Source organism: Pipistrellus kuhlii, unplaced genomic scaffold (assembly GCF_014108245.1).
Source record: "Pipistrellus kuhlii isolate mPipKuh1 unplaced genomic scaffold, mPipKuh1.p scaffold_m20_p_33, whole genome shotgun sequence".
In the NCBI taxonomy this organism is placed as follows: Eukaryota; Metazoa; Chordata; class Mammalia; order Chiroptera; family Vespertilionidae; genus Pipistrellus; species Pipistrellus kuhlii.
In genome coordinates this window covers 2,795,420-2,808,981 of record NW_023425533.1, presented here as the reverse complement: position 1 = coordinate 2,808,981, position 13,562 = coordinate 2,795,420, and the positions used below count along the sequence as shown (strand labels likewise).

General features: G+C 40.3%; 1 protein-coding gene across 2 annotated transcripts; it reads left to right on the top strand.

The window, feature by feature from the left end:
- Positions 1-6,914: 6,914 nt before the first annotated feature.
- On the top strand, positions 6,915-12,385 carry SERPINA7 (serpin family A member 7). Of its 2 annotated transcripts, none has more exons than XM_045570489.1 (5): positions 6,915-7,003; positions 8,483-9,118; positions 10,117-10,390; positions 11,165-11,312; positions 12,117-12,385. In XM_045570489.1, exons 2-5 carry the CDS (start codon positions 8,500-8,502, stop codon positions 12,318-12,320), a joined length of 1,245 nt encoding a protein of 414 aa, XP_045426445.1. In that variant the 5' UTR covers positions 6,915-7,003; positions 8,483-8,499; the 3' UTR covers positions 12,321-12,385. The 2 variants fall into 2 exon arrangements, with proteins under 2 accessions (XP_045426445.1, XP_045426446.1); XM_045570490.1 differs by lacking the exon at positions 6,915-7,003 and adding an exon at positions 8,325-8,357.
- The last annotated feature ends 1,177 nt before the right edge of the window (positions 12,386-13,562 follow it).

Genomic DNA, 13,562 nt, shown 5'->3' with positions numbered 1-13,562 from the left:
CTCATAGATGTTTCTAACTCTCTATCCCTCTCTCTTCCTCTCTGTAAAAAAAAATCAATAAAATATATTTTTTTAAAAGTCTCCTACTTTGATTGTATTGTTGTCAATTTCTCCCTTGATATCTTCCAGGAGATTTTTTATGTATTTTGGTGCTCTTACATTGAGTGCATATATGTTGATTAGGGTTATATCTTCTTGTTGTATCAATCCCTTTATTATTATGAAGTGGCCTTCTTTATCTTTTGTAATGGCCTTTACTTTGATGTCTATTTTGTCAGAAATGAGTACTGCTACCCCAGCTTTTTTTTTTTTTTCCCATTTCCATTTGCCTTAAAGATATTTTTCCATCCTTTTACTTTCAATCTGTATGAGTCCTTTTTTTCTGAGGTGGGTCTCTTGTAGACAGCATATATATGGGTCATTTTTTTTTTTTTATCCATTCAGCCACTCGATGTCCTTTGAGTGGAGCATTAATCCATTTACATTTAAGGTTATTATTGAGAGGTACTTGTTTGTAGCCATTTTTATTTTTTCAGACTATGTTTCTTATTACCTTTTCTTTTTACATCAGTCCCTTTAGCATTTCTTGCATTGCTGGCTTGGTAGTGATAAACTCCCTTAGCATTTTTTTTTTTTTTTTTTTTTTTTTTGTCTGTGAAGCTCCTTATTTGCCCTTCAATTTTTAATGATAACCTTGCTGGATAGAGTATTCTTGGATTTAGTTCCTTGGTTTGCATCACTTTGTAGATTTCTTTCCATTTTTTTTTTCTGGCCTGGTGTGATTCTGTTGAGAAATCATTTGATAATCTAATGGGAGTTCCCTTGTATGTAATTTTCTGTCTCTCACTTGAAACCTTTAAGATTCTCTCTTTTTCCTGAATATTTGCCATAGTAATTATGATGTGTCTTGGTGTGGGTCTATTTGGGTTCATCCTGTTTGGGACTCTCTGAGCTTGTATGACTTTTTTCTTTGCTGCATCAGGGAAGATTTCTGACATTATTTCTTCAAATATTTCTTTTAACCCTTGTTCTTCCATACCTATTATTCTTATGTTGCTTCATTTCATGTTTCCCATAGCTCCCTTAGGCTCTCCTCCTGTCTTTTAATTTTTTCCCCCTCCAATTGTAATTCAATTTGGCTGTGTTTTTCTTCCCTGTCTTTTAGTTCACTAATTCGGTCCTCCACTTCTCCTAGTCTACTGTTGAAGCTTTCCATGGTGTTTTTTATTGTATCTATATCACTCTTCATTTCTTCTTGATTCTTACATAAGTTGTTGGTTTTTTCATCCATTTCTTCTTGACTCTTGCATAGGGTGTGAATTTTTTCTTCGATCCAATTTATGAACTCTATGACCCTTATTCTGAATTCTTTTTCTGACATATTGAATGCTTCTGTGTCACTTAGCTGCTTTACTTGCATTTCCTCCTTTTCTTTCCTTTGGTAGCATCTTTGTTTACCCATTTTTGGCCTCACCAACTGATCTAGATGTCCAGCTGTGCAGGGGCTACTCCTTGGGTGGCAGTAGCTTCTCTGGCTGCAGTTGCTCTACGGTAGCAGCTGCTTCTCAGTTGGCTGCAGTTCCTCTGGTGGGTGTTTTTCACAGCAGTGGTGCCTCCTCTGGCTGGTGGGGAAAGCTGCTCATATAGCTTCTGTTCCTTGGATGTGTTTGGGCTGATTATGAGGTTGCTGTGAAACTGGCTGCTCCCTCAGCTGCTACTCCTTGGACAGGGGCAGGCCATGTGAAGCTGTTGTTCTTAGGCCTGTGGCGGGTTGCTCGTGGGTCTGCTGCTCCTTGGACAGGAGCAGGCTGCTCACACAACTGCTGTTCACATGGTTGCAGTGCTCCGGGCTAAAGCGTTGGGTTGGTCAGAGGACAACCTACTTCCGAACTCACAGGAGCCTGTGCCCTGAGCATCTGGTGCCTCGTTGACCGTGGGATCGCAGCCTAGGTAGCGTGCCCCTGGCAGGGTGGCTGTAGAGTCCTAGGTGTTATCTGAGGGCACTCTGGTTGGAGTTGAGTTTGGGAACCCAGTTACAGCAGCTCTCCCCTTCAAAAAGGCTAAGCCCCTTAGGACAAGCTGGCCTTCTGGTTCTGTTTGTGATGGTAGCAGAAGCTGCCTAGTTAGGCGAGACTGATTAACCTGCCCCTGAAGGTCTTGTGGGATCTAACTGTGCCTCATTCATTCACTTACACACATATACCCAACCTGACCACATGCTCTTCTTTTACTCCCTCACTCACTCATGCTTTTCCCCCCTCACTGCTGCGTTCTTCTTGCCTCTGTAGTTGTTTCTGGGGTGTTGTTGACCCTTTCGTGGATGGAGTTTCCTCTCCAGATGTCTGGTTATGTGGCTTGCTCTCAAGCCCCTTGGCCTGACTGGATAAAATTCACCTCAACAAGACTCATCACTGAGGCAACTAAGCACAGATGTACTCATGATACCAAAAGCCCCAGTATAAGTAACCCCCCTGAGAGAAGAGATATAGGGAAGAGAAAAGAGAGCACAAATGTTATGGAAAAGAGATAAAAAGATATGGGATAAAAGACAAAATAATAAGAAGATTGGAGCAGAATCTATAGAGGCTAAGCTTATATAGTGAAAGTAAGATTGATAATTGAATGAATATGGAAAGGACTTCAATTTAGTATTAAGGAGGTAGAAAGGAAATAAGTGGATGGGAGGAAAGAGAATGAGAAGAAAAATAATAAATTTACAAAAAGAAATTGATTTCAAAAAAGGTATAAAAAATTAAAAATAGCAAATAAAAGTGATGAGAAATAATGCGAACAGAAATAAAAGCAACAAACCAGAACAGGAAAACAAAGATTAAAAGAAGAAAGAAAGAAAGAAAGAAAGAAAGAAAGAAAGAAAGAAAGAAAGGGAAAAATAAAAATAAAAGTGAAAAAAAGTAGAGTGTCTTCCTTTGACTGGCTTATGATTCCATTTGTCTATACTGTTCTGTTTGACAGTTTCCTGGTTGCTGGGGCTAAAGATTAGTCTTTAGTCCCTTCCTATATCCTCAGGGAGTATTCAGATTCCTTGTTTTACTCAAGGTGTGATCTAGGTGTACCTATGTTGGTTGCCTGAAGACTGGAGGGGGGGGGGGGTTATCTCTCAGGAGAAAATGGTGACTGGGCTTAGATGACTCAGCAACAGACCCACCACAATCTCTTCTAGATCACCCACTCTTCCCTGATTTCACAAGCCCACACCTTCTCCCGCACCTCAGCCACGGGTAAGTATCTGTATCCAAAAGGTCCCATGAACCAGATTCAGTGGGAGTAGGCACAGGCCCCAGCGTCTCAGAGAGCTTCTCTCTTGTTGACAGTGTGCGATACAGCTAGACTTTCAGAGTTGCCTTTCAGAGTTTGCTCAGATCTAAATTCCAGACTCCAAGGTCCAAAATCCCCAACCTCCTGCAGTCCCTTGGTGCCCCCCTTTTATATTCTCTCAGACTGATGCTTAGCCTGTCCACAGGGATGTGGCTCGACACCCTATAGATTCCCCCTGCCTCTTGGACACAGAGGCTCGGCAGATTCTCCTGCTTAGATCCTTGATTTTACCTTACTTCTGGGGGCTTCTGCCCTTCCTGGGTGCAAACTATCTCACCAGCTGCATCTCCTCACCAAATTCGAGCTGAATTCCACTAGTTTCAGTTGCTCCCTCCACCCGCTTCTGGACAAGGCTCAGGACACATCCATCTATTCCGCAGCCATCTTCCCTCCTTGGTTGATTCTCCCAGAGTCTGTTTTTATTCCTGTGATAATAAAACAATGTCCCTTCTATGATAGATGTAGCCCATAATAATCACACTAAAACCACGTAGCTCACTAGATCCATGAGAAATTGTAACATATTGTATTGATATCCATCATAGCTATAGTGAGATCAGCCATGTTAAGTGAAGGTCCATGTTTCTGAGCACAAGCATAACCTCCATCCTAGCTGACATGTACAATTTTTCATGAACACATTAAACAAAGATGAGCATTGGGGGCGGAGAATCAAGTCTTGAGTATAGATTTGGCTAATTTAACCCTCTAGCTGCATTAGATAAGTGTGGCTTACACAGAATGCATCATCTTGTCCACCTAATAGTTAAACCTTTACTCTGCTGATGTTGCTATTTGCCCAACATTTCATGGAATACAAATATTTTCACACCTTGTTCCCACTTGCATAAGTGTACACATACTTATTCCCTACATTGTTTTATTGCCTGTTTTACAATTGTGTTGCTTCCAATGAAGGTTCAGATGAGCCATTAAATATCCATGAACAAGTTTAGATTTATAACTGTCCCCACTAATCCTTCCATACAAATTGAGCAAGATTTTCTGGCATTCCTGTTAGTTTTGCATAGAATTATGTCTTAAAATAAATGAATTTTCTATTAAGATTTTCCAATGGCAGTTACTATTATTTAGAGCTATAATCTCTGGTTGATAAGATATTGATATGAGGAATTAGATTTTATACAAAAATATAAAGAAATTAAGAAACTTTGAAGTTGATTATTTGGTCCAGTATGGGTAAAGGCAGCTGAAAATCCAATTTGTATTATAGAGGGGGAATATGAAATGAAATAATGAAATAAAGCTCATTAAATTAAATTAAATGATAAAATAACTAATTAAGTTGTCCTCTGAAATATAGAGCCTTTTGAAGGCATGGCTTTGGAGGACCTCATTGCTGCCATGGAGAGAAGTCGGAAGGTTTCAAGGAATCCAGAGTTTGTGCCATAAATTGAAAGCTTGTGATAACATTAGAATGCTTAAGGAAAATAATGCCATGATGAAAACCCTAAATTTCTGGCTTAGATGCTCAAAGCCTATACTGAAGCCAGTCAACACGCAGATAGAAATACTTATCGATTGCAGCTAGAGGGGATGTGCCTGCAACCAAGGTACATTCCCTGGACCCGGATCTAACTTGGGACCTTTCAGTCTGCAGGAGTGAAAGGTCACAGGTTTGATCGGGTCAAAGGCATGTACCTGGGTTGCAGGCACATCCCCAGTAGGAGGCGTGCAAGCCGCAGCTGATTGATGTTTCTTTATCATTGATGTTTCTAGCTTTCTATCCCTCTCCCTTCCTCTCTTTAAAAAATCAATAAAATACATTTGTTGCTTTTTTTTTTTTTAAAGAAATATCACTTGATACACCCAATAACCACAACATGAATTGGGGATTGTTATCATTACACTATAGACTTGAGGAAACTGAGGTTCATGGGTATTAAGTAACTTTCCCTGGTTACACAGGTAGTAGGTAGAAAGATATGGCAGGTGCACAGGACTCCAGAACAAAGGGTTCTTAGGGGACAGATGCCCTTCTGATATGTTAGCAATAGATCCCTGCAGTTATTGCTGGCTAGCAAAGCTCAGCAGAATCAGATGCAGCAGGAAACATGCTGTGCCATTGTCTGACTACGCCACCAGAGGGCCTGGAAGATTGCTTTCCAGACTGCCTGCTACTCTTGCAGCAACTGCCTACAGCTGAGAGAGCAGACTGTGTGTGGTAAACCAAGAGTGAGCATGAATTGATTCAGTGTTGGGAGATCTGAGCTTTCCACTGCTGTGCTGTGAGATATGCTCCAGTGACCATTACATAGGCAAACTGTGCCCTTTGCTGTGCATTTTGGGCAGTGGTTGTCAGATAGTTAGAATGTTCCCTTGGGCTCAGGGCTGATATTTAACATCACTTCTGAAATCGCAGTCCTGAGTGTGATACTTTCCACATAATAGGAAACTATGTTTCTCTGAGATGTAATGTCATAACACAATCACCCTCTGTCTAGTTACTGACTTGACAAACTCCCCCAGTGGCTTTCTAATGCCCTCATGGTAAAATTGCACTATTTAATCCGGCTTTGAAATCCCACCATAGAAGGCACTCTAGGCTTCTCTCCAACCAGCCTAAATTCTTGAACCCCTTCCCCTCATTTAACATATACACATCCTTAATGTAGTCCTGAAGCAGTCAGTGTCTGGAATTAGATTCTTCACATCGTGCCCATCATACCATACTTAATAAGCAGGAATTGCTGTTACTACTACTACTGCTACTGCTACTCCTGGCATATGCAATGTTGAACTGAGGTGTCCTGCCTGAGTCCAGTGCTCTTTGCTCCCATTGCTTCTTTGCAGCACACAGCTTAGTACTGTGAATACTGGACAGTGAAACCATTTTATCCCACTGTCCTTGTCTCCTCCTGCATTCCCTTCTGGAGTTTTGCAACCCAGGAGATAGCACAGGGGATTTTAGTGACCAGAGAGAAAGATTGGTTTCCCCCTTAGCAGACATAAATGTGTGCAGATCGGAAGTCTAGGACTGCCAGCTACTTTGACATCATCCCTCCAAGCCAATACATACATAATCTGTACAGCACCTGTTAGAGAGGCTCACCAGCCTCTGCCTATGTGCACCATTCCATCAACTGCTGATGATGCCGGCACTGTTTGGCTCTGATAGGGAGAACAATCTTTGTCCTTCTGCCTCTTGGCCCTTTTCCCCTGGTCTCCATTCTTCCTGCTGAAAACACGCATTTCCTAGCTCAAACTTGTGTCCTTCGAACTCTGAAAACCCTTTGTCTTTTGTTATAGATGGAGGATTTGGAGCCAAAGCAATCTTTTAAAGTTCCATTCACATCATTTTTTTACTTTCTTCTTTTGGCCTCAGTTTAGTGCATTGTCTTTGAAAAATATCCCAGGGTTGATGCTGGGGTTAATGAATAACTAAGATTGCTCTACTTTTGCAATGCAGAACACTTTATAAAGATGGAAATATTTTGCTTTCTGAGAGATGCAAGTGGCTTCTTTGCTATGTGCTGTAAGTATTTTTTTTTTTCTCTTTGGAAATTTTGAACATTTCTATCAGCATGTCAGAATCCCAGATAAACATGGGCTCCAAATTCCTAGCTCCACAGGTCAAGGTCATAAAGTGGTCATCTGATAATGACTCCTTACCAGCCTCTGTGATTTTTACAGGAAAATAACTCAGTTGGCAGTGTGGAGATTGGATAGAAGGATATAATCAGGTGGGTTGGGATGGGATTGAAGACTGTATGACCTGTTAGGAGTTGGTGAAATAGTTCAGGCCATGAACTGAGGCAGTGACAGTAAAAGAGAGAAAGAAAGAAAGAAAGAAAAAGAGAGAGAGAGAGAGAGAGAGAGAGAGAGAGAGAGAGAGAGAGAGAGAGAGAGAGAGAGAGAGAGAGAGAGAGAGAGAGAGAGAGAGAGGAGTTTTGATTGGTATTTAAGAGATAGTACTCTCATTATATGTGGTAAATGAGAATGAAGAAAGCCCCTCAGATGACTCCTATTTTTCTTCCCTGGGAGTATCAGTACAGAGTGATATAGAAAATTATAAGGAACAGTATTATATCCTAGGGAGATGTGTTTACCTCTGGAAACTTTAGATTTCCAAATTTAAACTAAGGAATGTGTAAATATATTCAATAGGTAGCTGGAAAAATGGCTGAGAATACAGAAAAGAAATCTGGACTAGAGTATATAGTTTTGTGTGGTAGTAGTTGTGTTCTTGGGAGTGGAATGAGATCACTCAGGAAGAGAATAGAGGACTGTGGAAGTATTCTTACTTTGACTCCATTGATTATTTTCCTTCTTAAGACATGTCCATTGTTTTTGGATTCCACATCTGACTTCCTTACTCCTCAGCTTTGTAATCTTCTGGGCTCATTGACTCTCTCATAGTATTTTCTAGTTTCTTCTTTAATAATTAAAAAGTAACATGAATGAGTGCAAAACAATGGTATATTATATCTTGCAACTTAGAGATAATTTTGTAGCTGATATTAATGGTGAGATATACATGACATGCAAAATGTTATACTTTTATTTTTCTATTGTTGGAAAATATTCCTGTGGCTTCCATGCATTACATTAATTTCAGCTTATGACCTTGTATACAGCTATATAAACCACCACCCTTCCATTTCAACTAAACATATCTTGTGAAAATCATTTTATTTTATCTTTTATTCAAATAATATAATAGTATAGGTATTCACTCATCTCATTTTTATAGCTTTTATCTTAAGAAAAATGTCAAATAAAAATACCCCAAATTCAAATTTACACAAAATAATGTAAGCAGAGGTAGAACTCTGCTAGTTTATCTGAGGATTCTCTTTCCAAAAAGTTGCCTCTGGTTCTAATAAAAAGTAATTCAATTTTTCTACATTAAATTCACTCAGAGTTTTCACATGTTGCAATTACGTTTGAGTGACAGTTCATGACATTATTTCTATGGCTCAAGCAACCACTTCTCCTACTCCTTGCCCTTAAATTTTTTTTTAGTTTTTCAGGGAAGATAAGCCTCAACGCAATCCCTGGTGAGCACGCCGTCAAATATTTTCTATTGTTTTACTAATCATAATGGGTGATTATTAGGTGTTTCTGGCTCAGAGTTTTCATTCAGCTAAGATACACAATGGTTCTTTCATCTAATTTCTTATAGATTATCATCCTTCTAAAATGCCACTGTTCCTCTATCTGGTTCTCTTGGTATTTGAGCTTCATTGTGCACCGCCTAACACCTCTGAAGGCAAAGTAACCACCTGCCATTCCTCCCAACAAAATGCCACTCTCTATAAGATGTCATCCATCAATGCTGACTTTGCATTCAACCTGTACCGGAGGTTCACTATGGAGACCCCAGATCAGAACATTTTATTTTCCCCTGTGAGCATTTCTGCAGCTTTGTCCATGCTCTCCATTGGGGCCTGCTCCAGTACCCAAACTCAGATTCTGGAAATCTTGGGGTTTAATCTCACAGATACCACAATAACAGAGATCCAGCAGGGCTTTCAGCACCTGATCTGTTCACTGAATTTTCCAAAGAAGGAGCTGGAATTACAGATGGGAAATGCTCTTTTTATTGGGAAGCAGATGAAACCATCACCAAAGTTCCTGGATGATGTGAAAAACCTGTATGAGACTGAAGTCTTTTCTACCAACTTCTCCAATGTTTCTGCAGCCCAGAAGGCAGTCAATAGTCATGTGGAGAAGAAAACTAAAGGGAAAGTTGTGGGTCTTATCCAAGATCTCAAACCAAACACTATCATGGTCCTGGTGAGCTATATTCACTTTAAAGGTAAGGCTCTAAGATGTCCATTTCAACTTCAGTGTTCTGATAATTTGGTCCGGCACTAGGAGGAGCTCATGGTCTCTTCGCACTAGCATCAATAGGTGTCCTTCATACCACAGTGATCAGCTCTACCGGACATAGCTGTGCATAGTTTTGGATCTTCCAGGAGGGACACATAGCTCTGTGGATGAGACCAGGAATTTTCAAGGGAAAGAGCACTTTCAGAGAGGTTAGTGACAATGATATGATCATCCCACTCACATCTAACAAGAGAATTATGGTTTCCAAAAGATTTTGTGATTTTGCTGTGCATTCTTTGGCATGTTACATACATACTTCTATCATGTATTATGCACTCACTATGTAATAAGCATCATGCTATGTGTGTGGTTTACACACATTGTCTCATCTGATCCCTACAAGTGCCCAAGTTCACAGAGTTAATAACTTTTAGAGCTGTTATTCCTACCAAAGGTGGTCTGATTCTAAGGCTGGTGCTTATAACAAGAATCATGTGACTCTTTTCTGAAGGTGCTGTGCCCAAATAATATCTCCTGGTTCTAAAGCACACGTCAGCCATGTTTGGTGGAGAAGTGAACAATTCTGGGCCACAAACCACACACTTGTAGATGGATAAAATTGCAGAACAGATCTTTTCAGATCTCATTTCACCCTGTGTTTCAGATGCCCTTATACCTTTTTACGGAAGAGGAAACTGTGGCTCTGATGGGTTAGTGTAAGTATAGTGATTTGAACACAGATGGAACATTTGTAGAATGTATATTTCAACATTCCTGGGTGTGACTCTTGGCACTGCCTTTGGCTAGCTATGAAATCATGTACAGACACCTCTCCATGAACCTCAGTTACTTGTCAAATTGGTTAAAAGTAGGTACCTACCTTTGTGGTGGTCTTAAATACTAGATGAGATGGCTGATGGAAAAGCTCACACTGATACTAATACTGGTTTAAAACAAACAACTTTTGTCTTTCTGTATTTTAAGCCCAGTGGGCAAATCCTTTTGATCCAACCAAGACAGAAGAGGGCTCCAACTTCTTAGTGGACAAGACTACAACAGTGCAAGTGCCCATGATGCACCAGACAGAACAATACTATCACCTGGTGGATACGGAGCTGAACTGCACAGTGCTGCAAATGGACTATAGCAAGAATGCTCTGGCACTCTTTGTCCTTCCCAAGGAGGGCCAGATGGAGTGGGTGGAAGGGGCCATGTCATCTAAAACACTGAAGAAGTGGAACCGCTTATTGCAGAAGGGGTAAATATCTTAGATGATGTGGAAAGTTGAGGGTGGGCATAATGGTACAGGTAAGATTGAGTTCAGTAGAAACTCAGATAAAGGAGAATCACACTGAAGTACTTAATAGTTGTGTGATGACCATAAAATATACTGAGAACATATTGTGTGCCAGTCCTTTGGCTGGGGACCTCACATACTTCATTTCATCCAAGCACATCAACAAACAAGCAGAAAAAAAGAGTATTATAGGTGTTTTTTTCAAATGAGGAAGTTAGGGCTACAAAGATAAGTCAGCCAGCAAGTAAATTGATGCTTTCTGAGAGGCCAACTAGAGTGTGGGGGAAAGATAAGATTTTTGTGTTACTTTGTGAATTGATAGCCATACTGGGCTGGGGGTGAGATGGAAAACATTGAAATTATCCATGTGCTTTTGCTATCCATTGAAATTCATGCCATTGGTTCCCCAACTTTAGCCAACACCACAGTTATCTTTCTTTTTTTTAATAAGTGAATCATACCTTCCTACTTCTAGTGCTGCAGTCCAAAATTGGCTGATCCACAGGATATTCCTTCCAGGATAACTTCTATGGTTTTGGTGCCATGTTTTAACTTTGGTGCCATGTTTTAACTTATTATATTGAACTCCAATCCTCCCCTAGTATTGACAACCATATGGTTGTCAATACTAGGGGAGGATTGGAGTTCAATATAATACCATGGCAACAAAGAGAGGAAGGGAATCATGAGTTTAGTGTGCTGATAGACATGTGTTTCCACATCCTTCCCCCACAGGTGGATTGACCTGTTTGTTCCAAAATTTTCTATTTCTTCCACATATGACCTTGGAGCCATCCTTCTGAAGATGGGCATCCAGGATGCCTTTGCTGACAATGCAGATTTTTCTGATCTCACAGAGGACAATGGTCTTAAACTTTCCAAAGTAAGTTGATGGATTAGAATTTCTGAATATATGATCTGGAAGGTCCAGTGAGAGTGAGTTAATCAATGAGGATTCTGAAGCATAGGGAGCCAGAATTACTCCTCTTAGGTCAGCTTCACCCCAGAGTCATTGTTATTACTCTGAAGCAAGTCACTGTAACAGTTACTTCCATCCCTGACCTCCATGTCCTAATGATTTTGATGGAAGAACTTAATGATCAGAACTGATGAGATACAGTTATGGAGAAAATGGTGAGGGCAGGGAAAAGCTTAAGAAGTGATTTATAGTCCTGGACAGTGTGGCTCAATTTGTTGGGAGTGTCATGTGAACCAAAGGGTATCTGGTTCCGGTTTGATCTCAGGTCCTGGCACCTACAGGAAGCAACCAATTAATGTTTCTCTCACACATTGATGTTCTCTCTCTTTCTCTCTCTCTCTCTCTCTCTCTCTCTCTCTCTCTCTCTCTCTCTCTCTCTCTCTCTCTCTCTCTCCTCTTCTCTTCTCTTCTCTCTCCCTCTCTCTTTGTCTCTCTTTCTCTCTCTCTCCATTCCTCCCTTCTTCCCTCCCTCTCGTGACTTATAGAGGCAGAAAGCCATGGAGAATGATATGGTTTTCTGACATCTAGCTTTAAAATAACCAGATATTCCTTAATTACACTTAGCCAAGTAGCCTTCATATTCAAGTACCATCAACATAGTATGGTAAAGGAATAGTACCTTTTAATTCTCATGGATTGCTTCAAAACTATTCCAAAGAATATTCCTGCATCTTGAGGGGATCAGCAATATTTGTTCTCCCTCTACAGGCTGCCCACAAGGCTGTGCTGCACATTGGTGAAAAGGGATCCGAAGTTGTAGCTGTCCCTGAAGTCAGATTTCTGGATCAGGCTGAGATAACTCTCCTACACCCTATCATCCAATTAGATAGATCTTTCCTATTATTAATTTTAGAGAAAAACACCAGGAGCATTCTCTTTCTAGGGAAAGTTGTGGACCCAATGAAAATGTAATTTGGAAAGAGGCTATTAGCTAATTGAGTGTACCTATTACAATGGGAAATAAACAGTATAGCCTGATATGATTATGTGTGCTGGATGTGCTTTCCTTTGGGCAGGGGTAGAGACTGGATTCTAGCTGAATTGAATTAGGTATGTAAATGGCCACATCTGTGACCAAATATTTCAATAGTCAATGAGTAACTTTTTATCTAAAGCAAAGGAAGGGATTCCCATGTCAATGCATTCCTCTTCATCAGAAATCTCCCCAGTTAGTTAGCTCCAAAGAATTTGACTGCACTGGTAAATGCCCCCTCTTCTTCCCTCCAGAGAATAGTTGAAATTCAAATCAGGTTCTTATATCCTAGTATTCTAATAATAAGTTCAGTGAATATAAAACAATGCAAATATAGTAGGTTATATGTGATCATCTTAACCACCTTCTTTCCATCCCATCAGAACAATTATTTGTGTATTTTATCAGATCTGCTATGAGTGAATTGTAAAAATGTGCTTCCACTACAGGACTGAGTCACAGAATGAGAGCTAACATTAGAAATATGAATTTTGTGATTTAAAATGTCTTGGACAAAAGAACAAGAGAGACCAAGATGAATTTTTCAATACAAGCCTACTTCCTCCAAAAATTCCCTTATTGCTAAGTTATGAGCTTGGACTATAGAAAGATAGTTATCCATTCATATAACATCTCATAACCCTTCCTTTGTAATCAGACTCCTTTCCAAATGTCCCACCCCTGTCCCACTTCATTCAAGCACACATCTGATTAGTCTGTGTTTGTGTGTGTGTGTGTGTGTGTGTGTGTGTGTGTCTACTTTTACCAAAGTTTAATATCTCCCTATCTTTAATCCTTCCACAACCTCTCCTTGCCTGTGCATGCTATCCCAACACCAATGATCAAACTATATTTCATCTTAGACAATTTGTTTTTAAAGCCCTAGTATTATAATTCAGTACACATAAACAGGATAATGAGCATTAATGATGTAGTGCACATGTGTCAAACACAAGGCCCGCGGGCCAAATCCGTCCCGCCAGGCCTTGCAATGTGGCCCGCACTGCGCTGTCATCACTGCACTCCGCTGCGTTTCCATCACAATGACAGTTTATGACTGTTCAGTAAACCATTCAGCCCTCGATTTAGGCTGGATTTTAGATTTTGGCCCCTTCTCTGATTGAGTTCGACACCCCTAATGTAGTGTTTGAAATTCTTCAGCAACAGGAAAGGTGAAACTC

Excerpts from the sequence above, each read along its gene's own strand:
- SERPINA7 (XM_045570489.1), top strand. The coding sequence starts at position 8,500 with ATGCCACTGTTCCTCTATCTGGTTCTCTTGGTATTTGAGCTTCATTGT. Across the intron at positions 10,391-11,164 it reads AACCGCTTATTGCAGAAGGG|GTGGATTGACCTGTTTGTTC; the intron begins GTAAATATCTTA and ends CTTCCCCCACAG. Across the intron at positions 11,313-12,116 it reads ATGGTCTTAAACTTTCCAAA|GCTGCCCACAAGGCTGTGCT; the intron begins GTAAGTTGATGG and ends CTCCCTCTACAG.